Here is a 26,851-nt window from a genome sequence, read left to right as displayed (position 1 = left end):
ACGAGGTCTGTGTATCAGGGCCAGTGTTGGGCATCTGCTCATTTACATATCTCCCACGGTGCTTTGGGGGCGCGAGCTGAGCGACGACTGCCTCCATATGTATGAGGCAGCCGTGTAAACGCGTCAGTGTGTGTGTGTGTGTGTGTGTGTGATGGAGTGTTTTTCCCTGCAGCTGCCGACACACAAACACACACACACACGGTCAGACGGACAGACGCTGGTAGACGGTGTGATGTGCTGCACATGTCATCGTCACAGCGTATGCTGCAGTGACCTTAACAGCGCTACAGGCCTCGCTGAAACACCAGTCAAGAGTTATTGGGTAAAATATGGAGAAATATGGAATATCAAATGACGGGGAACACATCAAGACGTAAACAGAGGACGGGCTGATTGACTCACTTTCTGAAGCCCTGGATGAGGCTGCCGCGGAAACTGCTGAGGTCCATGGAGGGGCAGGAGGGATCGGACACTGCAAAGCAGAGAGGGGACAGATGGACGAGGGGAAGGGAACGAAAGAGTCTTCATGCAGACCGACTCTTCAACACGAATCATTCCGCTATAGGATCTTTCTGAAGGGAAGATGTAGGAACCTTAATCTGAAAAATGTCACTTTTAATCCACAAAATGTCAAAAATATATCAATTTAAAGCGATATCAAAAAGGAAAGAGGCTGAAAATTGCAGGAGTTTGAGAAGCCACAGAGGATTTTTTTTGCTTGATGAAGTTACAGGAGTCTGCTGTTAACTCAGCGAACCCAGAACAATGATGCAGAGCGAGGAGAAATGTAAGAAAACTCTCCTAATATCTGGAAGGGAAAATCCGTTGGGGACTGAGCCAGAGCGATTAATGCGCAAACGACACAGGTTTGAGACTAAAACAAGACGTTTTTTTTTTTTAAATGCACGAGTCGTCCATTATTTAACGGCCTTCTCTACGCCGTCCCCCGGCCAGTCGCTCTTTACATATTCACACAGACTAATCTCTTAAAAGGCCTGATGAGCACGGAGGAGTAAGTGGGCAAAATGTGAGGGGACAGAGGGGGAGCAGGTGTCTGTGTGTGTGTGTGTGTGTGTCCGCAGGCAGAGCAGCGATTCTTAAGATAAAGTCAAACTTCTGTCAGTTTGTGTGTGCGTGTGTGTGTGCGTCTGTGCTTACGTATGCCGTAGAGTTCGGCCAGGTTGGTAACGGCCACCGAGCGAACCTCTGAAGACAAGAAGCCCTCCGACTTCAGGGAAATTCCTGCATCCTAAAAGAGAAAAAAAAAAATGAATGTCAGAAAATATCTTTCAAAAATCCCATGAACACACAAACGGACTGATGGCTCACCTTGAGGGTCTGTCGAGCCGCTTCCATGCTGGGGAAGGCGGGGAGGACGTAGGTGGTCAAAGTCTCCACATCGGGAGACACCTCGAGCTCGTGCATGCCCTTCAACACCTCAACTACACCTACGACACACACACACACAAGTATCAAATGATGTCCTTGAAGACGTACGTTTGATTGCAAAGTGAAAAATTATGTGACAAAAACTACAAACAAAGTATGACAATAACAGATTCCTTCCATTGTTGAGAAAACACCATAATAAAAAGGGAAAAGGTTACCACAATGTCAAGTTAGTGTCTTCAAACCAAATAATACTCATTTTATTGACACAACACAGAAAAAATTAGCAATCCTCAATAATGTTGAAGCTGTAATAGCGTTTTGGTGTTTGTACTACATTTTGATACGTTTTTTTAAATTTTCAATTATCAGATTATTTTAGTTTTATTCCACATCATCTTGATGATGATGATGATGCAAGTTACATTTGTGAAAAATCCATCATTTCCTCGCATGTGCATTCAGGAAAACTATTCGGGGGCCGGGGAAGTCTTTTTGTTCGACTGTTTTTATTCAATCACATGCTGCACTGCAACAGACACACAAATGCTTTCCTCCACTCGCTCACGCACACACGGGCCCCGGAGTCTTAGAAATGAGCTGGCACATACTTTCTCTCACCCCTTCAGTTGAATGGCCAGGCATTAAACACACACTCACACACACACACACAAAATGCTAATGGTTGCTCCCCTCTCTTGCTTGGACTGGAGGATACGTGAACATAAACACGCAACTCGGCCTGAAGTGGACTCCTGCACCATATCCCTGCTCTCCTGCAGAGCCCCGGGGTCCCGCCCGGGGGGGGGAAGGAGGCCCGAGAACAGCCGCATGCATATGGAACAGCCGCACGTGCGTGCTCGAAAAAACGCCCGCAAGTGTGTGTGTGTGTGTGTGTGTTTGTTTGCGAGCGTGCGCACACTGCAGCACTTTGCATATGTCTGCGAGCTGGGCGCCCACGAAGGAGACGCGTCCAAACGAGGGCACAGGCGCGTCATGTTGCCATGCGCGGCATCTGTGTGCTATGAATGAACACACACACGGTGTTCCAATACACACACACACAAAACACTAAAGTGCTTCCTTTTGACGCACCTCAAGATTGTGTGTGCATTCACTCAGGTTTTAAAAACGTACACAGGAACATATTTACAGTATATATATATATATATATATATATTATATATATATATATATATGGGGCTGTTTTTCTGTGTCCTCCTGGGACTTTTGCGTTCACCTGGCAGTCTTTCTCTTTAGCTAAATAAAAGATGAGGCCCAGGCTTTTATACGCCATTAGAACCTGGCTGGAGCTGCGTTATCCCAGGTAGGGCTACCTGAACCACTCCACCCGTCCATTCATGCACTCCCCCTCCGTCCAGATCACCCATTCATCCAGCCCTCTCACTATCCGCCCTACATGCTTTCAAGAGACCTGCTGATATTCCTCTCTTTCTTCTCAATGGAGGATCCATCCATTTGGAACTCAATCGGTCCATTCTTACCCCCTAATCGCTTTCCTCCAAGCTTTTCTTTTTGTGAAAGAAGAGCAGGAGCTCCTGGTTTCCTCCTGAATAATCCATAATCAATTTCACGGTGAGCCAGACAGACCGAAAACAAGTCAATGGACAACCGGAGGTATAAATGCATGAGTCGGCCTTTTCTCTCCACTTTTCTGGCTTCTGAACTTTTTACAAATATCAGCACTTTTCTGGCATTTCAAGCATGTTTGTGTGTGGGGTTTTTTTTCTGTCAAGTCTTCAAGTCTGTGACAAAGAGCTTTTAATTCTTGGAAAAGGAGGCTCAGTTTTTGCTCATTATTCAGCCGCAGGGCAGCTGCTCTGCAGTAACAAGTCGAGCTACTAAGAGGAGCCATCAGATTGGTATTATTCCCTTTCCCGGGACAACTTTTAGGAAGAAAAAAAACCGACATACTACTCGTTATCTCAGCTTAGCGCAAAGCCAGTACACAGCTGGCCCAGCTCTGCCCCGAAGGTAACCAAATTCATCTAAGCCGAAAAATGAAGCGTAACAACAACACCGTGGGGGTCATTTGCTGGACACTTGGCTGTGGAGACAAGATACGTCGAGAAGGAGAGAAGGAGGTTGCATAGATTTTTGATGTGAAGGTCCGGGACACTACCTTGGTGGGTGTGACTCAAACTGTCAAAACGTGGTGAACCGCACAAAAGTGTGATTTCAGAATAAATGAGGAAAACAACAAAGACACATATGATACAATGAAGTGTCATTTATACCGTTCTTCTTTTAAAGTCCGGTACCCTTCACTCCATATTACTCATATTTGAGTCTCGCTTTTTTGCCTTCAACCCTGTCCGTACAATTTAAATAAAGACTCTGCACGGGGCGGAGGCCATCCAGGCTGGTCAGCATGAAGCCTGACACACCATCCGGGCAAGAAGTATCAGAGTAGTGAGTTAAGCATGGCAGTGGTCACAAGATATCACCATCAGATTCATGTCTTCAGGTTAACTGTCACAGACGAGGAGTGAGGACGGAGAAAGGAGGAGAGGAGGAGCGGAGTGAACCGGTAGCCGTCGTCTCCTCCCGTCCTCGGACATGTGTACCTGTCACTTCTCCTTTCCTCTCCAGCACCATCTGTCTCGCCGCCCAAGACTCTCTAAAAGGTAGACGTGGTTTGCTGCGAGGCACGGCTGGGTTGTTGTTGTTGTTGTTGTTGTTAGAAAACAAGAGTGCAGAGAGACCGTTTCCATTTTGCAGGCAAAAAAGCAACAACACTTTTGTTTGTTGGAAATTGTTCCGGCTTTGTTTTTTTTTTTCCTTCTTTTAAATCGAGGCAAAGCTTTGGCTCTCATCCCACCAAATACCTCAGCTGAGGCTAAAACACATTTCATGGGGGGCTGCATTGCAGATGGCAGCGGCGGCGCTGCTTCAACTCTGCCAACTCTACATCTCTCCACAAAGCGGCATTAAAGAAAGACTGGAATGAGGTGGCAGATATAAGGGTCAGGTGGAGGAAGGAGAACAGCCTAAACAAGGCAGCCTTTAAAACAAGAAACACACAAGATGACCGACACTGCACTTTCCCCTCCCCTCCCCTCCCCTCCCTCCCGCTTCCTGGTCACCCGTGTCAAAAGTGATAAGAGCATGCTGCGTCGCCAGGACTGACAAGCGCGTGGCTCGCTGGCGGCAGGTGGGAAGCATGGCCCAGCATATGCTTCCGCTAAACCCGCCAAATCCACACCTCATCAAAATGCAAAAAGGGATTCTTCCCCCCACCCCCGCTGCTCTCCACCGATTCTACGGATCCGGCCCCTCTGCCCGCTAGTGACACCTGTGGACAAAAAGTGACACGGCGCTTAATATTTCATGGGCCGTGCACAGCGGGGCGCGTAATCCAAAGTGAATTCCCTCAGAGCGCTCACATTTACATGAAATCAAGTCACTCCTCATCAGTCACATCACCTGCACCCGAAAGCCCCCCCCCCACACACACACACACACACCTCCTGCAGCCAATGAGTGAGGGAGAGAGAGAGAGAGCAGGGAGGAGAAAGAGGAGGGAGAAGCTGCATCTTTCATGAGGGTTAAGGCTAACACCGTTGGAAACAAGCCACTGTGTTAGAAAAGGAGAACTTTCCCCAACCTCCCTCCCTCCCTCCCTTCCTTCCTTCTGGTCTCTGATAACTAAATGGATGCAGTCTGATGCGTTTGCGGTTTTGAGACTGTGCGGTCAGGGGTTGTGCATGTGTCTGGTCCTCTTCCTCACGCTGCCAAGCGAGGCGCTGGAGCGTCTCACCATTCAAGCCGAGAAGGTGTCCGGACCGCACACAGATGTCAATCTGCACCGACGCCACACTGGTCTAACCAGCGTCTCCTCCCTGCCAGCTCAAATGCCGTCAATTAGCTGACAGCGGAAGAGGACATCATTTATTAATCGTTTTAAAAAAAACCAAAGAGAGAGCCAGAGCTCAGCATAAATAAAGCACTTAAAACCCAAGGCGCCGTTGAACACGTTTGACAGGCTACATTTGTAATGAGCTGTGAATTCGGACAAGTCTTCTAATGCCGGCTATCTGTCACTGAGACCATTTCCTCCACAAAAGCTGAGAAAAAAAAAAAAGAAAAAAAAAGACATTCCTTTCAGCCTGAGAAAGACATTGGAAACAGAAATATTCCACTAAACTGTACTCGCTGGAGAAGACACATTTTAAGACATCAAATCATCAAACATTAGTTTTACACCAGGGTCCGTACAGAAAGCAGTGCCTCGTGTGCAGGCAAACCACTCATGAAAAACAACGGGATGTGCAATAACCAGCCCAACGTGTACACTCACTGTGACGCTCAGAACACGGTCACAAGAGTGGAAAACAAAATCGTCCCTCCATCATTTTTTTAGAACATAATTTGCTCCTGCAAAATGAAAAACACACTCCATTATTTCCTCTTGTAACAAGGGCCATTTTCATAGAAACTAAACAAATTATCTTGTTATGTCCCTTCAGCTTGAGTGAGGTTTTGCACAAGCCACTGATGTTTTCATTTAAAAACTTTTTAATACCTGAAAATGTTTTTTTTTTTTCGTTAAGAAAAAGTAAATCAAGGGAGAAGAATTGTGCTGAGAAACAAGTTTGTTTTGATCAAAGGTTTTGAGAACAGCCACTTGAGCAGAATGACCTCTGACCTCTCAGCCCTGCATGTGCATCCATGTATGTGTGGGTTTGCATGTGCTTTGGGCTACTCGCCTCGCCCCCCCCCGGTGTCCCCGACAAGGAACCCTGGGGCCCCCCCAGCCCGGGGCAAAGGTCGACAGATCAACCACTCATTTATTCTCTCAGCAGCTTCTGAAGGGTCAATACAGCGTCTGAAGGATATCACTCAACGGGAGGAATCTGTAGATCAGGAAGTGGAATTAAAAACTATGACTTTGATATCAGAGTGCACTCTGAAAGTCAGGGTGTGTTTTTGGGCTGGTCCGTCCAAAGTGGCTGACATGGGGGGGGGGGGCTCTAAACTTTGTGATCTATTCCTAGAGCTCTCTGGAGAGATCTGAATGTGTGTGTTTTTGTTTGTGTGTGTGTGTGTGTTGTTTCATCCCTTCCTGCTCCAACTCTCTCACGCAGGGATCAGAGCTCTTTGCCCTTGACTGCCCCAGCACAGTGAAACCTGTCCCAGTTGAACCACTCTGCAGGGCATGAATATTTGAGGGGAAACACTCCTTTAAAAGCCCTTTCTGGCACAGAGGAAGTTATAATCCCCTGTACACCACACAAATAACACCACATGCTCACCTAAACTGCAAATATCCCCAAAAACAAAACTGACATTTCAGCACAAACAGGTGATGGGTGGGGATTTTTTTTTGTTTCCCTAGTTTGGGGTTTAATGGCAGCCGTTAAGTTCACACATACACAAGATTGGATGAGTTTTGGGGTCAAACTGAGAGCTTCGCAAAGGCATTTTTCCTTTCAATTGATGGCTTAATTCATGTTTTTTTTTTCTTCTTATTGAGACACTTCTTATTGAGACATTTGTCATATATATATATATATATATATATATATATATATATATGACAAAGAAGGACATTTTACACAAAACATACAAAGTTGTTGTACAAAGTTGTGTGTGTGTGTGTGTGCGTACCAGCTGTGTTGCCATCTTTCACGTGTTGAGTGAGAAGGGGCCAAAAGTAGTGCGACCTTACGGGTAAGTCCTGCTCCTTTAGCAGCTTCATCAGCTTTAAAGACAGAGCTGCAAAAAATAGAAAGCAACATGAATACATTATACTCACAATACACCCATTACACACACCGATTGTGTGTATAGTAATAGTGACTGGATATAAAAGGTTCTCTAGATGCAACTTAATGAAAGAGTGTACCGTACCAGTCTTTTTGGCCTCCAGAGCGCAGGACAGAGTGAAAGTAAGGGCCGAAGTGTGCAGGTTTGACTCCTGCAGCTCCTTGCAAAAGTGGCCGATCTTCTCCAGCGACTGTAATTCACACACACGGATCAGTAATGACATTTAGAATATCTGAATGAACATTCAGCGTACAGTGCTATAAGACATGTTTTACCGTGTCCATGTCAACACAGTGTCTGAGGAAGAAGTTGCCCAGGTTAGCGGTTTCTGTGTTGTAGCTTTCTGACTGCAGTGTGGGGAAAGTCTTGAGGATGTTAAAAGCCGTGTCCTCCAGGCCCTGAGTGATGAGGCTCAGGCACAAGTTCATGGCATCTACAGGGGAAAAGAAACGCATACTAATACTTCTCAGCTTCCCATAACTGTTGCGATTATAGCAGGTGAGTTAAGGTTAGCCGCTGAAGACAACAGTGAGTGTGTGTGTGTGTGTGTGTGTGTGTGTACCTGGAACGTAGCCCCTCTCGTGTCTCAGGCGCTCCACCATAGCCGGGATGTGCTGCTGGTGTCCGGCTTTGGCCAGCGTGAAGATGACCTGCATGATGTCTCTGTCCATCAGACTGCAGTCTGCGCTCTCTGCTGCCTCCATGGTCTGACACACAGAGAGACAGAAGAGAAGTTAGGAGAGGGGGGGGGGGGCAGAAAGGACTAAGAAAACAAGGAAAAGAGTGAGTTTGGGAAGCAGGGTGGGGTACGGAGGAGCAAGAGGGAATGGAGGGAGGGGCATAGAGAAGGAAAAGCACACCTTTTTCAGACTGTCCAGGTCTCCCTTCTCAGCGTGGGCGTTAAGCAGTGAGATGTAAGTGTCAGGGCCCGGTTCTATTCCTGCTCCCCGCATCACAGGCAAGATGCTCTCAGCGCTCTCGATGTCCCTGCAAAGTGACGGATGAAACGGCAGGTTTAGAACCAAATGATCCCACACACCAACACACACGACGCTGGAAGCAAAAGCCGGGAGACTTACCCTGCACGAGCGTGGCCGGTCACCAGGGAGTTGAAAACCGCCTCGGTGATGGGTAAATCTTTGCTCTTCATGAAACCCAATATGGTGCTGAGGAGGAACACAAATACAATAATCTATTTCCACGTAATAAATGGACATTGGCGCCGGATATTAATCATTATGTATGAAAAGAAATAATTTAATTCATTCTTTATTCAGAAATAAAGCAGTATGTCCCATAAAATGCCAGTTTGACTGAAAGTCAGCTTTTGGGAAGGCTGTGGTTGTGCAACATTCTGTCTAGTTGCAGATAAAAGAGCATGAACTGTGCTGAACGATGGTGCGTTCATGAGAACAACGTTTCCACACCTGGCTCCCTCGATATCTCCGTTTTGGCAGTACGCCGCTATGAGTCTCTGGTAGGTAACCTGGGAACAGTTAGAAAAAAGCGAATCAAACACAAAAGAATCACCGGCAGTATACGAGTAGGTAACACGATTGTGAAGAAATCTTCTGCATAATCAACTAGGAATCCGCAGTGCATCAAAAGTCTTTGTAGGGATGTGCGTTCCTCTTCTCATTTGCGTTGTTGCGCTTGATGGGTTCAATCAGACAGAAGTCGTGTGTTTTCTGTCAGTATTGTACTTTGCACTGCAGTGCTTACTCTGTTGGGCTGGATGTTGGCTGCTTCCATCTTGGCCACGAAGTCGGTGGGGGAAAACTTGAACTCGTTCTGCAGGTAAACCTTCAGCAAAGCGTTGTAGTGACTAACATCATACTGTGCACCTGTGGGGAGGGAGGCAGTGTTCAAATGCATAGTCTCAGCACATCTGTGACATCTACAGCATACTATACAATAAAGGTCTCTTATTAAGGTGGCAGGGTTGCCATTGGTGGGATCTCTTACCCAACTCGTTCAGCTTCTCCCACACACGGTGTGCCAGCTCAGTGCGTTCCTCCAGGGGAACCTCTGGCAGCAGCAAGCCGCAGCTACGCAGCAGTAACAAGGCCTGGTTGCCACTGGGATAACCTGCAGACGGACCCCGATGAAGCAAAAAGATGGAGGGTGGATGTAGAAACAAGCAAAGAGTCAGAAGGTCCAACAAGGGGGAAACATGGGAGCACGCTCAGTTCTATAAATACAGAACTAAAATACAGTTTCTGCTTCTCACATCCCCCCTGATCTCTGCTCGGGCGGCCTACCTGTCCTGCACATATCATGGAAGATGCGGAGCAGGAAGGTCTTAGTGATGCGACCGGTTCTCCTCACAGAGCTGTCCAGCTTGGCCAGAGCCCAGTCGAACTGCTGCGACTGCTTGGACCGCAGCACAGTGCCAGACTCGTTCTTCTGCTCCGTAGCCGTAGCGTAGCTGCGCGCACACCCCACCGCACAAGGCCACACGCGACTGCAGAGGGAGACCCGGAATGAGTGGAGAGAGAGAGAGAGAGAGAGAGAGGAGAAGAAGAAGAAGAAAAGCAGCGGGTCACAGAATGAATTAGGTGGAAGAAGCGCAAAGACATGAAACACAGTTCTTCTGTGGGTGAATTTAATATTGAAAATGTTCATCAGCACTGAGCAAACAGCGCAGGGTGTGCGGAGTACACAACAACACAGGCGTTAAATAAACAATAACATGAATACATATGTGGATGCTCCGCCTGTTTAGAGACTGCAGTCTTGTTCAGCGTTATGACCTTGAGAGAGAAAGAAGGCACCGCAGAGGAACACATGTCTGTTATGCTGCAGCTTTTACATCAGCAGAGTTCCTCAAGCACTACTTGATGGAATGTCAACTTTGACATTGACTCTGCATCGTATAAGCTGCAGCATGACCACGTGCATTGGTGGTCTCGAGAGTATTTAAAGCGATGATAGAACAGTTAGCTCATAAATATAACGAATTTATTGTCAGCCGTTACAATACGACAACAACACGAGTGTCATTGGCTTCATTACGAGACTGTTGAGCTCGACCTCGTTACACAAGGTCTAAATCATCACCTTGTGTAACCGGAGGAGCCATGTTTACTAAACAGTTAACCCACGCAGCTATCTCACTTATTCTACCGCGATACATTTAATACCACAACTCAAATAAGCCTAGGAGTGGATCCGCGTGTGTGTGTGTGTGTGTCTAGATGTCATTGAGTCAATGACATCCCTGCTACCGGCTCACGCGTGGATCAACAACGGCTAACTAGACGCGCGTGATACCTGGACACGTTTCCCGTGACGGGGTCGTTCCGTCGGGCGCAAACTCCGTGCAGTCTGCCGCCCAGGGCTCCGCTGTACAGGCGACCGAGCGGGGGGCCGCTTCTTTTGGCCCCCGTGATCTGAAGCAAGCCCGAAGGCGAAAACCTGAGTAGCCGTGCTGATCTCAAGAGCGCCGCCATGTTTTCGGTCGCGCTGTGGAAGGGCATCCGCACCACGTGACCGGTTGAAGACGGAAGGAGCGCGTCAGAGGGGGCGCGCAGTGACGTAAGAAGTGCGTCGCAAAGTCACAGCGTACCAACAATAATTTTAATAGTAATATTTTGAATGTGCTGTTAACTAAAGCTGTCAAAAAATGGTGCTCGAATATTGTACTGGAGTAAATGTACTTTACAGCACCAGTGTAATTGATATTTCTGCAAAGTTTAAGAGTTGTACGTATAACGGCTTTGTTATTTTAGTACAGTAGATGTTCATTTTTTATTAAAACAAAGTCTCACTGAAGACTCTTATTGGACCTATAATGTCGATGTATGATCCACTACGGGTTTCTGGTTGTTTGTAATTCCCACTTACACCATATTTAACACTTTGCCTATATTTGAGGTAGATGTACACGGTAGTTAAAAAAAAAAGTAAACTTTTTTTTTTTCATTTGTTTTTTATTATCATGAACCTTTACAAAAATCATTATGTTCAGGGACGATTTCATTAGGTCAGCTGTTCAATCAAATGAGCTTTCCCTTGTCTCTTCTCTTTCTTCAAGCTCTCCTCAACAACAGCCCTGTCTCTCTCCATGCTGCTCCTGGCACTCTCTCTTTTACTGTGTTCGTTCCACAACTCAATGGCTAGTCCACGAACCCTGTGTGCATTGTCCAACACCCAGGCTTGAAAGAATTCACACCTCTTGCTTGCCAGGAAGTACTTTTGTCTCTTTGCTCCTTCTACTCCCTCTTTAGAAAGAGCTTTCCTGGCCTGGGAGAACACTGAGCGAAGCTGACTCAAGGCTGCCAGGCAGTATCCAGCAGCATCCTCTCGGTCCCGGCCGGTTGTGATGTGAGCCACGGCTTCCAGAGCCCTGGACGGGGCAAGAAGATCCTCCTTGTCCAGGTAACCTCCACCTATTATCAGTGTTTCTCCACAGTCCAAGGCCTCTTGCACAGAGTTGAACACCCTGCTTGAGCTCAGTGCCTCAGACAAAGCAAGCATCATGTCACAAAACTCAATTATCAGGGAATCAGTGTCATTGTTATACAGGCACAGGGTGAAGGTGTAGCCAAAAAGTGCATTGACCAAACCATAGCATACGAGCGGAGATGAATTTGCACACAAGGAAGTCAATTTGGGGATTTTCGCAGAAATCTGAGGGACAGCAGTGACTGCTGAACTTCCCTTTTCGTCGCCAGTTTCCAATTGGTTTCCTCCTTTAATCTTCCTCAACTTTGTAGCTGATTTCCTCCGATCATGAACCACTTCTTTAGAGGTTTTGACCTCATTATCGGTATCCTGTTCAGCCACAGTTGTTACACTTTCACCTCTCTGTCTGCTCACTTCGTCCTCGAGTATCTCCACCAGTGCTCTCCCGCCATCCTCATGCTCCTCCCACCAAGGCTTCCACAAGGGAATCAGTCCGCCAAGGGCTCCACCCCTCACGAGACCCATAAACGTTTCCTTCTCTTTGCTATCAAGAACTTCCCACAGCTCCTCTTCAGAAAGCTTGTCAATGTCCAGCCCCGACAGCCGATCCGCCAAGTCCAGCTGCGCCTCTGCACCTTCGGCGTCCTCAATCGCGTCCCCATCCAGCGGCTCCCTTTCTCCGATGTCTGCGAGTTTTCTCAAAATAGCCTCAATCTCTGTTGCACTCCCCTCCCCTGACTGCTGCAGCTCTGCTAACCTGGACAGGAGTTCCACAACCTGAACATTCTCCGTTGCCTCGCCTTCATCGGCGTCTTCTGCCACAACACCGGCGTCCTTTAACAAACTTCCCATGCCCCCATCTGTCTTCTCCGCCTTTTGCCTGAGCCCCACGAGAATCTCCTGCATTTTATGCCTCCCTTCACTCTCCGTTTTCCCCATATCCTTCAGCTCCCGTAGCACGGACTCTTTGTAAAACTCCTCGGAGCACACAGAGTGTCCCGGGCTCCGGTAGCAAGACAGGCCACAGTACTGCAGGTTGCACCGGGGGCAGGTGTAGCAAGAGGGCTTGCATTTGCACAGCATGCAGACTGCACTGCTCCTAGGGTCAGTTCCATCCAGATCTGCCTCCGCTCGGGTCTTGGCCGGCGTGAGAAACTCCTCTTGTCCAGAAGCAGCTCCTCTCGACGGGAGCATTACACCGTCTCTGGTCACGGCGTCGGGCTCTGTGTCGATCCATTCCTCCTTTGGTCCGATATCTGTGAGCAGACTCCTCACGGAGGGAGGAAGTCTCCGTCTAATTAATGGATTCATTGGAGGTGGATCGGGTTGGGCAACAATATTGAAGCAAAGGAAGGAGAGTGTCGAGTGGTCTCAAAGTCCAGAAGAGTTAATCTGAGAATTAAAGAAATTAAAATTATAGTAGTAGTTATTTGGAATGTGTGTGTTGTACTTAGTTAACGTTAGCGTCCCAATGTTGATCTGACAGTTTGAGGGGCTAACGTTAGCTACGAACACGGTGTGCTCCGCGTATCGTTGCATCCGTAAAATAATCACCAACAATGCTCAGAGTCAATAGAACACGCGGTCATCCGTGTCCACATCTTAAAGAACAACAGGTACTCACTTCCAAGCATTTGGAGAAACACCGACGATACACGTTTGTTGTCCCGATCCAACCCCCACGTCGCGTACTGATGACGTCGTTAGTTTAACAGCCGCGGTTTTTTTCATTATTTTCTTCACAGACACCGAAAAAGGCAGTCACATTGGAGTCTGTCAGATTAAAAAAAAAAGCTTTTATTACATAGAAAATTAAGCTAAATATACATTTAGAAATTAAATAAAATATTAACCTTTAACCATTAAAATTGTTTTATTATACATTTATTTAAATGCATATTCCGTGGTAAAATAAATAGGTTAAAAGGTTCACTCCATCACACAAGTTGTTACCTGAGCTTCAACAGCATCAAGGATAACGCTATTAAAAGATATGATCTTGTTTAATCTTATGGGGATATTTTCTTCTACAAAAATAAATTGTCAGCTGAAATTAGAAATAACCATTTGGTCGTAAATTCAAGTGGAAAGAACACAACCATTTAAATCCAAGGTCTAGTCATCAAAATGCTACAAAAGTGTAGCTTACTTTTCTTAACTTTGACATGGAGATTAATTTGTCTTGAGACATTTTTTATCTCTAATTTATAACAAAATATTTTACAACAGCATTTGCTCCCATTGATTGTTATTGCATCCGCTCAGTTCTCTAGAAACCTAAAACTGTTTAAATGCTTTTCACTTCTCAGAACGTCTTCTCCGTGCGATCTGTCAATTAACTGTTTGAACAAATCAACAAACATGTGTTTCATAAGGTTTAGCCAATTATGATGATTATATGAGTTTATACCAAAGATGAGTCCATCCGTAGACTTGCATGTAAATGACGGAATAAACTGAAAAGTTATGACGTATTATTCTGTCAATCTCTACATTGTGTCTATCTACACACGTGTCCCCCTGACTGTGCTCTGTGTCTACATTTCCCGCGGGGCCATTTGCCATGAGGTGATCGTCCCCTGCGAGGGGGGGGGGTCAAGCATGGTAAAGGTCACGCAGGTGGGGAGTTGTCAGATGGCCGTCCACCCCTCACTGGGCCGAGGGGTTCCCGTGCCGCCTGTCGGAGCCCGTGGGGGAAAGGGTGAGGAGGAGGGGGGCGAGGTCGACGTGTGCCATGCTGTCTTGGCTCCGCCCCTGGCTGCCGTGCCAGCATTCCTGGGTGGGCGGCTGCCTCCTCGCGTCTCCTTTGCTCTTCCATGGCATGTCCTGTGACATGTTAGCACCCCCCCCCCCCCTCCCCTCCCCCCAGCACTGAATCCACAAGCTTACTTAGTGACTGTTGGACTCATGCAATGTGGAAATGCCCGAGTCCCGTCCAGGTTTTGGTGCAGGTTTGACCTTTTTGCTTTTAGTCTACAGTATAATCAAAAAGGGAAAAGATTGGTATAATAACTGGAGATGATGGTGTGGAACATCCATAATGTACCACGTACTGTTTCCCCTTAAAACATAATACACCTTCTACAGCCGCCATTATCCAACACACATCACCCACTGAGATGATTAGTTTGATACAACAAAGTCCAACTCATGATGAAATATCTCTGATATTCAGTGCAGTCCATGTGAAGCTCAGCCCCCACTCATAAAGGCCTCACTTTACTAACTTACTAACTAACTTCATTTTACAACAGCGGCTTGTGGTGCAACAACAGTGAAGAAAAACAGAAAATTTCCAGAGCACTAACACACTAACACACAAACGCAAACACATGACACACACACACACACACACCCCCGCTGTTTGCCACCAGCTGATAGGTGACAGGGAACAGGCTCTGCCTTTTGGGCATGTCCAGCCCTGGCATGTCTGTGGCTGTCTACTGTACACCAGCTGTGTGTGTGTGTGTGTAGTAAAGAGAGTAGACCTATGTTGATGTAGACTGTTCTGTCACCTGTCAGCCCAAAAGGGAGACAATGTGTCTGTGCGTGTGTGTCTCATAACCAGTTTCTATTTGAGAGCTGGAAGCAAGTTTTTCAGTCTGAATGACTCACTTTTGCAAGTCTAATCAAACTTAAAGACATCATGCCAAAATCCCCCTGATGATGTCAGCAAATCAAATGGCTAGAACCTCACCTGTATTGTAACAGGTGAAACAAGGAGAGATGCATGCAACTCTATTTAATCATCTATTTACAAATCTTTACACGAGTGCCCTGGTTTCCAGCTATAAAACAGATAATAAAGGATTCTAAAATGATCAAGTATCAACATACAACAAATGCAAACAGATGCACAATAGATTGAAATCTCTAAAAAAAACATGCATTAGATCAATCAAGTTAAAATAATAACACAAATAATGTCAATATATAAAAAGGCACAGTCAGTGGTGGCAGGTGAACTGAAACCCAAAGCAACAACACCCTCTCTCTCTCTCTCTCTCTCCCTCGCTCTCTTATCTGACTTTCATCTCTCCTACATCCACCTTTTTTTTCATGAATGAACCCAGGAATGTAAGCTCTGCTCCACAGCATGAAAGCATCAATGTACTTCCTCAATAATTAATCTCCTGGTTCTATTATTTACCTATTACTATAAGGCTCCACTGTGCACACAAACACACACACACACACACACACACCTCCTCCTCGCCCTCTGTCTTCCTTCCTTTAATTGACAACCTTTGCCAGGTCACTCAATCCACATAAACAAATCCCTGTTTCCTGTGCAGCTCCCTGATTCGCCTCAACCGGTGCTCCCTCCCTTTGAGTGTGTGTGTGTGTGTGTGTGTGTGTGTGTGTGTGTGCAGGCCGGCGTGTGATGTGTTAAAACACAGGTAGATGGAGCGGTAGCCTTTCGGTGACCTAAAGCGGCTGTCGACAGCAGCGACAGAAACTCGCAGGAAGAAGGAAAAAGAAACATCGCAGCACTCAAGGAGTCCACCATCTCCGTCCGTGTCTGTCTCTCTCGGACCAGGCAGGAAACAGAGGCTCCGATGTATCTACACCAGTCTTTTTGGCTACCAGCAATTTTGATGTGCTGTCATTTGCAGATCCAGACTCGATTTTCTATTCTTCTTCAGTTGATCTATTTTGCTCTCAATTCAATGCTAAGTTAAGTTTAATAGCATGAACAAAACATGTTGTTGCCAACTGTCAATCGTGTTATTGAGCTGCTTTGAACAAATAAAAAATCATTTAATTTGATGTTTTCAGAGATTTCTTGTTTTGAAAGTGCTATTTAGGATGCTTAATCACTTCATTTTATTAATGCCACGCTGATTTGTGCTTTTATGTTGTTTGCCATTCTCAATGAAGTAATTCAGGCACTTATAGTGAATAATATTGGATACAAAATAAGATATCAAAAGATAAGAGACATATGCAATCATCATTGAGAGGATTGGTAGTATTTGTCAGTCCCTTTACCATCAAAGTCTTCTTTTTTGTATAGTGTGTGACACATGACACAAAGGGCGTTGTCCTTTCACACTGCACTGAGGCTTGCACGGTTTTACAGGAGCAGGTCATGTAACAAGCAAAGAGCAATAGGGAATAGTGCAACATGGCGTGTCCTTGTCAGTGGAGTGATGAGATTCAAACATCTCAACGAGCAGCAACCAGTCAATAGAAATTCATGCTGTGCAACAAAAAAATATTCTAAATGCACTTGACTTCATTTGGAATTCTAGCATAATCCAAATAAAGTTATCTAAAATCATTCCTATTTGATGATTTGTATGTAAGAACAATATTATAAAAGCACCAAAAGGATGTTTGAGATGAATTATGTTTTTTTTAATTCTGTTTTGTCTGACCTCGCTTTGTCTTTTCATGACTGGTAAAAAAAAAAAGGAAGCAGAGTGAGACTTCCATGTTTTCCCCTCTACTTCCCCTTCTCCATCCCACCATTCCCGCAGGAGCCAACCTGAGCCTGACTGCGTATCGGTGTATCACCCGCCTCCATCTGTCTAACCTCTGCCCCCCCCCCCCCCCCCCCTTCCTCCATCCCCACGAGAGGGAGCAGCGGCTCAAGAAAAGAGGAGGGATGGAGGAGGAAGCGAAACAGACGAGTTTGTCTGTGCCCCACAGGATTGGTGTCTGTCTGTCTATATCAGGAAGTGAGAATGTGATGGCAGGGGAGGCAGGGCAGTGTGTGTGTGTGTGTGTGTGTGTGTGTGTGTGGGACCTTGTTGAGCCGAGGTGTCATATATGTGAAGATCACAGTTTCAAGCTGGTGGCAACCAGGGATGAGGCTCTAAATCCCTGAAACGTCAGGGACAACTGTGCTTTGATATGTTGGGTGGGGATGTGTTTGTGCGCATGTTGCTGTGTGTGTGTGTGTCTTTGTGTCTTTTGGGACATTTGATGGACATTACAGTGGTACCACTTTTAGAGTCTGAAAGTGATAATGTTTTCAAGCATGTCACTGCAGAAAAAAAACGAGAAGGACATCTACTCAACCAGACTCTAAAGTACACTCAATAAGTCACACACACACACACACACACACACACTCACACATCCTCAAACATTTCATGTTAAACTAGACTTTATTTCAAATGAATAAAAAATACGTTTTTTATAGAGTTGAAGTAATGTTCAGGTTGGAGTGGCAGGTCATTATCCTTAATTCACCTTTTTAGCTAAAATGCCTTTTCCAAATGCTCTGTACCTCAAAGTTGCCCACTACAGATACAACATCTGACAGATTTAAAGTATTTCAAAACATCCATTTGACAAATTTAGTGCCAGCCATTTCTGTAACTTTGGCTAACTTCAAACCAACTAATTTACCTGTCCCTTTTGACATTTTCTTTCATTTCTTCCGACGAGATGTTTCAACCATTTATTCATTTTTCAACGTTAAACAATTACTTCTCAAGCATGCAGGACTTATTTCTAAATAACGTTCAAACTAGTTTCCCACTTGAAGGGGCTTATTTCTGTCACGGTTTTGGGTCCACGTCCTGTTTTATTTTGTAGTTTCATGTCTCTCGTGTCCCTGGGTTAACTTCACTTCCTGCCTTGTCCTGTCTTCCCCTGTGATTGTCTGCAGTGTTGATGATTGTTTCCACCTGTGTCCAAAAACCTGCACCTGCCCAGTGTATTCGACCCATGTTAGTCTCTTGTCCCTTGTTGCATCATTGCATGTCTGCATGTCTACATGTTTGTTGGTGTCTGAGAGTCGTCGGTTTTTTGATTTTGATTTTATTAGAAAGAAAGTTACTCTTCGCCTCGAACTGCACACTTACTTATTTACCCGTATCTCTTCATTCTTTCCTCACAGCTCAGACTGAAATCTCCTCTTGCAGTTCTAGTATCTCTGGCTGCAAACCTCTAATCTATATTATGCATTATGCACAGCATCCACAGCATATGTACACACACACACATACAAACTGTGCGGATGCATAAATAGGTAGACTTCCCCCCCCCCTCACACATAAAGCTACTAGGATGTAGGCCAACTCACTGTCGGCTTCACTTCCCTCTCAGCGCACTCAAAACAACACACTGGCCGTTGTCTCCTCTTGTTCGTCAACCTCCATCTGTCTCCTGTTGCTTCCTCCTTTAACTCTCTCTTTTGTGAAGGTGTGAGTCACACACGGAACGGTCCTGCAGATCAACAAAACAACCGCCCCCGCTCCCCACAGTGACGTTGATGTAGTTAAAGTCACATCATTATATGCGTATTAGCAGGGAAAAGCCCCTTCACGCTCCAACACCTTCGTCCCTTAACCCTCGCGCTGTCCCACGCGCGTTCTCACTCATTGGCTCTGGTTGTGTGTGGTTGTGTGTGGTTGTGTCCTTTTTGACGGATGAAGCTCGACACACATTCGTGGTGTGTTCAGCGGAATAGTATGTTTGTCCAAATGTTTGCCCAATCTGATGTCCAATATGTATTGTGTGGATTAATGCTGTAAGTTATTGTACTGAGGCGGAGATGTTTCCCATATGGGATCATGTACTAACGCACTATTCACACAAAGTATGACGTTGGAATATACGACTGCATGGTGTGTGAACTGGGAAAACTGTAACTAAATACAAACAATACGGGAAAATGTCATGTTGAGTGAGGGAGGTGATGTCTATTTGATCTGATTAACAACTTTCATTCATTCATTTCAACTTTCAGCGGTAGCTCGGGCTGTTAATGTCGGGATCCTTAGTCATGTGATGCAGAGAAGACGTCTCGCTTGAGTGTGTTTCAAGGGTCTGCTGGTAATGCCGTACCTAATGTTTAATCTACGAGGCTGCGTGCAGCACATACAGAATGAGCATTTAGTAAGCATTACATCAATATGCAGTGAATAAGTATCCAGTACAATGCAAGTCAAATTCCTCTATGTGCAACATATGTGGCAATAAATGGCTTCTGATTCTGCAAAAGCACCAAGTGAGATTGCAATTTTGGAACCTTTTTGGAATTTGAAACTCAAAAATTTGCATCTTACCGATCGACCCACATTTAAAGTTCCTGCCGAAACCCATCCAGCAAATCCATCGGCCTTGAGTTCACAAAGAAGCAAAAATCTGACCCTGGACAACAAAAGAAGGGCTCACACACACACACACATACACACACACACATATGCACACCCACCCACTCACACACACACAACATGGGACGCTGTTTACCTTAAAGGCAAAGGTAAGACAACACAATAGAGGAACTCTCTCAAATATTGAGAGGGGACAAGCGAACACTTGGCATTTTTGGGCTTGCACATAATCACACACTCTTACTGTGTTAGTGTTAGCCCGGAAAAGGTTGTGCGTTAGTGTGTTTGACAGCTCTCCGACGGAGGCTGCGATGTTGACATTAGTGGACCAGGACACATCACCTCTGTTTCGGGAAAAGGCCTACGGTGAGCCCGCCCTCGAGCACGGCGCGGGGTTCTCTGGAAGTGTGTGTGTGCGTGTGTGTGTGTGTGTGTGTGGTCTTACTGCATATTGTCTTTATTTAAGTAAAAGCGGCAGTAACACCTGCCTGAACTAATTGACCTTTCGCAGGCAAGTAAACTCTCAAATTTCCTTAAAATCTCTTTTTAGGATTTACTGGTTGGAAATTTATTTTTCTTCATAGGTGTTTTTTTGCTTTTATTTATCAAACATCGTGATTTTATTGTAAAAACATGCCGTTTTTAAAGGCGCTTCATGAATAAAGATATTGTTCTTATTGTCATTATTCAATGCACGTTTGTGTGTTTGTCTGCATGTATTAACATCCTCTCGGTGCTGTTATCTTCTATTTCAGTCATTTGCATGGAGCCTCGGCCCCCTCACCGCGTTTTCTTTCTCACGGGGGAATCCGGGGAATCAAATCCGATCGAGTTTTCATATTCCACAAATTGACGCCATGTCGACTCTGGAGGGTCGAGTGAACGGAGGAGAACTGCGAGACGCAAACAAACAAGCACCAAGATGAATAACCCCCCCCCCTCTCCAACGCCGTCAAGTCAACAACATGGCCGTCACCGCGTGAGCAGACGCACGCCCTCTCAACCGTGACGTGCAATCGGTATGCAGGAAAAGAAGAAAAGGGTCAACAAAATGATACAGAGCAAACTAATAGGGAGAGAAAACCACACATCTGAAATCTGCCGACCTCAACCCGAGCTCTCTTTGTTTTTCTCTTGCTGTCTCCTGTGTGTGTGTGTGTGTGTGTCTGCGTGCTTCGCACGTGTCTGAGCGAGCACATATGTAGGAAGTCCAGAACTCTCTTTTGATGTATGCGGTGTGGAATGTCAGCCGTGTCTCGTCGCATTAGGGAGCGGCGAGGAGGACACTGCCTGCCATTGCGCTCCGATGAAGGCGCCCCTCCCTCCCCGAAGCCTCGGCACTTATCAGTTAGATGGGGGGGGGGGGCGGCTTGATAAAAATCTGGCCTGAGGCAGTGTGGGAGAGGCGACTTTTGGAGAACTGATGAAGGTGGCGGTGCTAAAGCACCACACAGATCTACTGCAAAATGATATTTGTAGTCTTCCTGTCTTTGATATCATTTCTCTTCGTACGATTCACTCTCAACCTCACCCGCCATTCAAAGTGCCGCTTCGTCTTCCTCTTCTCCAACCCCTCTTCTGGCTTCGCTTAGATCTCCCACCGACCTTTGACATCCACCCATGCATCCACCGGCCCTTTGGTGTCTTGTCCATCTGTGTGTCTGTCTCCTGTCCCGCCTCGGGGTCACGCGCTTAATCCCAATCTCCGTTTTGTCCTCGGCCCTTCCGCCCCTCTGTCCTTGGGCTTGTTGGCTGCAGGTGGATGTAGCAGGTCCGTCACAGGGCGGCGAAGCTGTCATTCGCTGTGCATGTGCGTGGCATTGTGTGTGTGTGTGTGTGTGCGTGTGTGTGTGCGGCTGGTGAGAGGGGTGTGAAGACAGCTGTCACGCTGTCTCAGGATCATATGCTGGCTGTCAGACATGCTGGAAAGCAACTGACATCCAACCAGCAACCCCCCCCCACACACACACACACACACACCCACACCATGTCTGTACCAGCAGAGCCAAAGATGAGTCTTTAAGTAAACATAAGCGCGGTGCTCTGTTCTCATCATGGACTCCGGGAATGATGTCCGTGTCTCAACCAGGGTCCCTGAGCACCAGGGACACTGACCCTGCTGCGTGGCGTCTTTTAACAGAGGTCAAGTGAAGAGAGGAGTTCCCTCAAGGATCACTTAAGGGTTGTATTGGTTTATTCATTATTCATGCCTTTCCCACAATGCGTAGTCCCCGTATGTAAAGACCACCGTGTGTGTCGTTTACGTCATATGCCATGTGTCATATACGTCATATGCCATGTGTGATATACGTCATATGCCATGTGTCATATACGTCATATGCCATACGTGTCAGATTGGAGAGAAAAAATGACTTGAGCCGACTATCACTGCATCAAACCTCTGCCGTCCCTTTTCAGCTCCTCTCTTATTTATAAAGAACCTGTATGGGAATGTGTGTGTGTGCTTCTCTGTGGATATATGTGTACAGTATGCATGCATGTGTGTTTGTGTGTTTGTGTGTTTTGGGATTTCTCAGGAGAAGGTGAATCTCTCATCTCTTTTGGTCCCCGGCCTGTTCAGGTAAATAACACATTCACACACCACTGGGCACTCTATCGATCCCCCTACACACACAGACTCACACACACACACACACACAGGCACACACACACACACACACGCACACACACAGGCACACTCAAACCACACCACCTCCTTCGCCTCACACCATTGATCCCTCTCCTCTCTTCATTTGGAAATGCCTGCACAGCTAGTTGTTGGTGTGTGTGTGTGTGTGTGTGTGTGTGTGTGTGTGTGTTTGTGACGTCCAGTGGGAGGCGGGCAGGTCTCCATCGGCCACAGCACAGCTGTCGGTTCGGGTTAGTGCAGGCGGGAGGTGGCCGAGGAGGAGATGGAGATGGATGAATAAGTGAAGAGGCTGCAGACTGGACTCATGTTAAATGTAGAAAGGCTAACGGACCAGACTGCTGTTGAGCTCTGTGTGAGTCTGTGTGTGTGTGTGTGGGGGGGGGGGGGGGGGGGGGAGGGACGGAGACAGAGATACAGTGAGAGCGAATGTGTATAATTCTACATGTGCACTGCTGAGGACCTGCTGCCTGTCCCGCTGAGCTTCCAATTAGCACACACCACTAGAGCAAGACACACACACACAGACACACGCGTACACAAACACACACTGAGGACCCTAGAGAGAGGCCTCAAACCTGCCTGTCAGCTGCTGTTAGCTCACACTGCAGTGGGCCGACACCACAACACACACAGAGACACACACACACAAACTTCACCTCTAATATGCGCTGGGATCGACCATAAACCATAAACCATACTTCTGGTTTTTCAATCTCCTACTAAAGTCTTACCAGCATTGAAACAAGGGTTCAAATAGGAGTCAGTAGGAGAGGCATCAATCACAATCAATCTGTGTGTGTGTGTGTGTGCGCGTGTTGGTGGGTATAGCAATACAACCAGTGCAAGTTCAAACACGATTCTCAAATTTCTCTATAACTGATTGATTGCATCTAGAAGACATCGAAAGGTCAAAGTGTTACGCACACACATGTACACACACACACACACACACGCACACACACTATTGTTTACACAGAGCATTATCACTCAGAAACCTCTACAGCATCGCCTATTTTGTCCTTGTGCATATTTTAATGACATCATCAATAATGGACATGTAACCATTCTGTGGTAGGACGAGCTAGGATCTCACAGTGCTAACACACACACACACACACACACACACACACACACACACACTATAAGTGGGTCAGACCGGTTTACTTCAGATCTTTAACTAGCAATCTTTTTGTTTTTGTTGGCGTTGCCATCAGTGTGCTGTTTGCGGGTGAGCCTCGTCCTGTGACACAGTGTTTCTGCTTCTCAACTTTAACACGATTTCTCAACCAGGCCAAACAGAGTGAGCTGGCCTCCACAGCGGTTGTTTTACCCTACTTTTTAATTGTAGCACGCCATCCCCGTGGTTACTTTGATGACATATATATATTCCGGCAATATGCAATGAGGGAAATTTGTCTGTGATGCATAAGAAGATTTACACCCTGTAGGATAGTGTTGTATGAGAAATGGAATGCTCGCTGATGTTAAATGTCATCTCCAAATTGCTCCGTGATGCAATGACACTTCCAGCTTTGTAGGACAGAATCAGTTTTGGTTGAGTTTTGTTGAATGTTTTTCGCTGGACTCCAGCAAAGTCATCAGAGACTTTGGCCCGAGAAAATGTAGGGATTGAGTGTCTTTACCCAAGGACGCTTCAGCTGGGGGAACGTTTCCTGACACACACACACACAGGTCACCTACAATGACAAAAAAATAATGATTGTTCCCCCCTCTGCACTCTGATGTCAACACCTCGATACTCTCACTCATCTGGTTCATGCATCGTTTCCTTATTTCACCCCCCCCCCCCTTATGCCTGAGACCTCCCTCTTTCAAGAGCATCTTTCCACAGAGCCAAAACAAATCTACTGTCCCTCGGTGTGCTCCCTCGGGGGGGAGATCGATGCGACGATACAAACTCATGGCCAAGCAGAGACGCAGAGACAGAGACAGAGACAGAGCCGGGACGGAGTGAGGAGACGAGGCGGAGGCGGAGGCACGGGCGCTGGCCTTCCCTCTTCGGCCCCGCTCAGGGAGAAGATTGTCCTTGCTTTGTTAAACGATTCCTTCCGGCTGAACTCTTCTCCCAGTGTCAGTCCAGGGGAGATCGCTGAGAGCAAATGAAGACGGAGACCGCAGGTACACCCGGAGTTCCCAGGGTCACCTTGGCATGTAGTGCCACTCAAGAAATCTATCCGCTTTATCGCCATTTCAACAACCATTCAGGCTGTTTCCACCCTTCTGCCTCTCCCTGTTGCTCTTGTGTCTGGCAGCAGTGCCTCTCTCTCCCAGCAGATGGGGGTGTGATACTGCTGATGATCTACAGCTGTCTGCAGCACTTTGCCCGGGCTCTATTTTTACCAACCTACTTTAGCAGAGCATTTCAACGGCACCGGACCTACACCTAAACCCGCACTGCACTGACACAGTTGTCGGTTCGATGACGGTCAGGAGAAATCTGGGCTGGAGAAGTGAATCAGTGGCTTAACGTTCCTTTATTACTTCTTGGATGTCCTTAAGCATGGCAACAAAGTCCAACTATTTGAGCGGAGCTGCAGTTGTATGGCAGCTTCCAGGTTACTGATTTAAATCTTCAACTGCAGCCCTAAAAAAAAGTCTCACTTGGATTGAAATAAGGGTTCAAGTAGGAGGTAGCAGGAGAGGCATCATTCAGTTTTACCGCTGGAATAAAATGAAAAATAATTAAAGATATAAAAATGCACAAATGCAGTGACATTAAAAATACAATCCCTGAAATTGTTATATCTGCAAAAATGGAGCACTTAATTTTTTTTTTACCAACTTTCACCATGACAATATTAAATGAATCTTTTTCTTTTTTTTATTCAAAGCAGGTCTGGTCGTCACTTGCTGATCACTGGCTTGGCCGGCCTGACATTAAAGTACGGACCATGTGCACACATGTTACCGTGGCAGCATATGTCTGCTACTGGACGCTACATGTAACAAGAACAGTCTGTGCATGCATGTGTGACATGTATTCATAGTGTGACATATGCTTCAAAAAAAAAAATGTGTCAGCAAGTGTCGGCCATGCATGTCAATGAAATATGTCCACACGTAGCCCACTAAGTGTACGTGCGCTGTTCTTTGTGGGCGCGTGCGTGTGTGAATTTGTACATCGAGCACAAGCCCTGTGTGTGTCATAGTAATCCGGGTTGGGCAGCTGCGCTCATTTGAATTCAGCCCCAAGGCACTTCTGGGCCGTCTTGCTGATTAGGGATCAGAGACAGAGAGAGAGAGAGAGAGAGAGAGAGAGAGAGAAGAGTGAGAGAGAAGTGGTAAGGAAAAGAGAGAGAGAATTGAAAACAAAAAAAGAGAGAGGTCCTCTCTTATTAAGTACACAGTTGGTTAATGACTGTAATCCCATTAAGCAGGGGCACCGTTTGCCCCCTCACATAACGCGCTTTAATGGGCCAATGTGTGTGTAAGTGGTTGTGGCATATGCATTCTCTTGTTCTCTCTCACGCGCAGAGCATAAACACTCTATACATTACATCCAAGGAATGAAGTTGATTTTCCCCTTCACAAGCGTTTGATAAAGCGCCACCGATGTAACATTTCCTGCTTTGAAGGAGGCTTGAAGAGATGACTTATGAAAATGAGATGTAAATCAAATGAGCGTTGTGTATCTTCAGGCACAATTTGCCAACAATTATTGTTTTGACCCGGCTCCTCGGGTTGACAAAAGAAACCTGCTCCCTCTGAGGAGCAGGAAATCAGCTTTTCAAGTGCTCTCGTGTTTGAAGAGTGGAGGGCAAGGCGAGGCGTGATTGCTGCACTCTGCAGAGAGGATCCGACATGGGGTGATTTCACACAAGCAGAGAAAAAGCGGCGGAGGCACTTAACTCAGTGTTTACTCTGCTAACTTGTTCTGATCTGCAGAGAAAAATAACAATAAAGAAACCCGTCTTTCCTATGTTAAGCAGCTGATAACAATACAATTCAACATTACAGCATGTGGTCCCCTTCAACACAAAGTGTGTGTGTGTTTCTTCCCATTTATAGAATGTAAAATAAACACTGGTGGAGGGGTCAACAATCAAGTAAATGAATCTATCATCATGAGCATATGAATATGCGTATCCTGGGGCGTCAGTATGTACAAAAAAAGGGTACACAGATGGAGAGTATATTTAAAATACCTAAACTACAGGACACCTGCATTGAATGCAATGGACAAGCTGCAGTCACAGGACTGTGGCCTGGGACTGAATGAATGACATTGATGAACAATTCATTCTCAGTGAAGTCTGTACAGAGACCTGAGAGAAGCAAGAAATATAAAGCAATGTACTGTAAATATAATGCATTCTTGCTTTGCACACCTTTGTGTAACCTTTATAATCTTTCCCATGAGGTTTGCCAAGCCAATAGTTTATGCTTGTACTGTTCAGATTGAAGAAGACTTCTCACTGGGTTAATAAATCCATTAAAAAGAATACCCTAAATATTATTTGGGGTGAAACTAACACTGTAAGCCTGCCTCCTAGCTGAAAGATTATTTAGAATATCTGGCGAA

The 26,851-nt window shown here is 46.1% G+C and overlaps 2 protein-coding genes across 2 annotated transcripts in view; both read right to left on the bottom strand.

Annotated features, from left to right (window-relative positions):
* Positions 1-10,670, bottom strand: part of lrpprc (leucine-rich pentatricopeptide repeat containing) — a 41,206-nt gene extending 30,536 nt beyond the window's left edge. The window contains exons 1-14 of the mRNA XM_037464800.2: positions 10,453-10,670; positions 9,441-9,643; positions 9,145-9,267; positions 8,902-9,023; positions 8,607-8,665; positions 8,259-8,345; positions 8,040-8,166; positions 7,742-7,886; positions 7,455-7,612; positions 7,264-7,369; positions 7,021-7,128; positions 1,330-1,448; positions 1,159-1,249; positions 403-472 (exon numbers count right to left, since the gene is read on the bottom strand). Of these exons, the coding sequence (XP_037320697.2) occupies positions 403-472; positions 1,159-1,249; positions 1,330-1,448; positions 7,021-7,128; positions 7,264-7,369; positions 7,455-7,612; positions 7,742-7,886; positions 8,040-8,166; positions 8,259-8,345; positions 8,607-8,665; positions 8,902-9,023; positions 9,145-9,267; positions 9,441-9,643; positions 10,453-10,658 (1,724 nt within the window). The 5' untranslated portion in view covers positions 10,659-10,670. The remainder of the gene's footprint in view (positions 1-402; positions 473-1,158; positions 1,250-1,329; positions 1,449-7,020; positions 7,129-7,263; positions 7,370-7,454; positions 7,613-7,741; positions 7,887-8,039; positions 8,167-8,258; positions 8,346-8,606; positions 8,666-8,901; positions 9,024-9,144; positions 9,268-9,440; positions 9,644-10,452) is intronic.
* Positions 10,671-11,101: 431 nt separating this feature from the next.
* Positions 11,102-13,341, bottom strand: znhit2 (zinc finger, HIT-type containing 2). The gene is made up of 2 exons (XM_037466489.2): positions 13,211-13,341; positions 11,102-12,978 (listed from the first exon to the last, which is right to left on the bottom strand). The coding sequence occupies exon 2, from the start codon at positions 12,895-12,897 to the stop codon at positions 11,161-11,163; it is 1,737 nt and encodes a 578-aa protein (XP_037322386.2). The 5' UTR covers positions 12,898-12,978; positions 13,211-13,341; the 3' UTR covers positions 11,102-11,160.
* Positions 13,342-26,851: the final 13,510 nt, after the last annotated feature.

This window comes from Pungitius pungitius, chromosome 13, assembly GCF_949316345.1.
Source record: "Pungitius pungitius chromosome 13, fPunPun2.1, whole genome shotgun sequence".
Classification (NCBI taxonomy): Eukaryota; Metazoa; Chordata; class Actinopteri; order Perciformes; family Gasterosteidae; genus Pungitius; species Pungitius pungitius.
This window is presented reverse-complemented; position numbering and strand designations above follow the sequence as displayed.

Excerpts from the sequence above, each read along its gene's own strand:
- znhit2 (XM_037466489.2), bottom strand. The coding sequence starts at position 12,897 with ATGAATCCATTAATTAGACGGAGACTTCCTCCCTCCGTGAGGAGTCTG.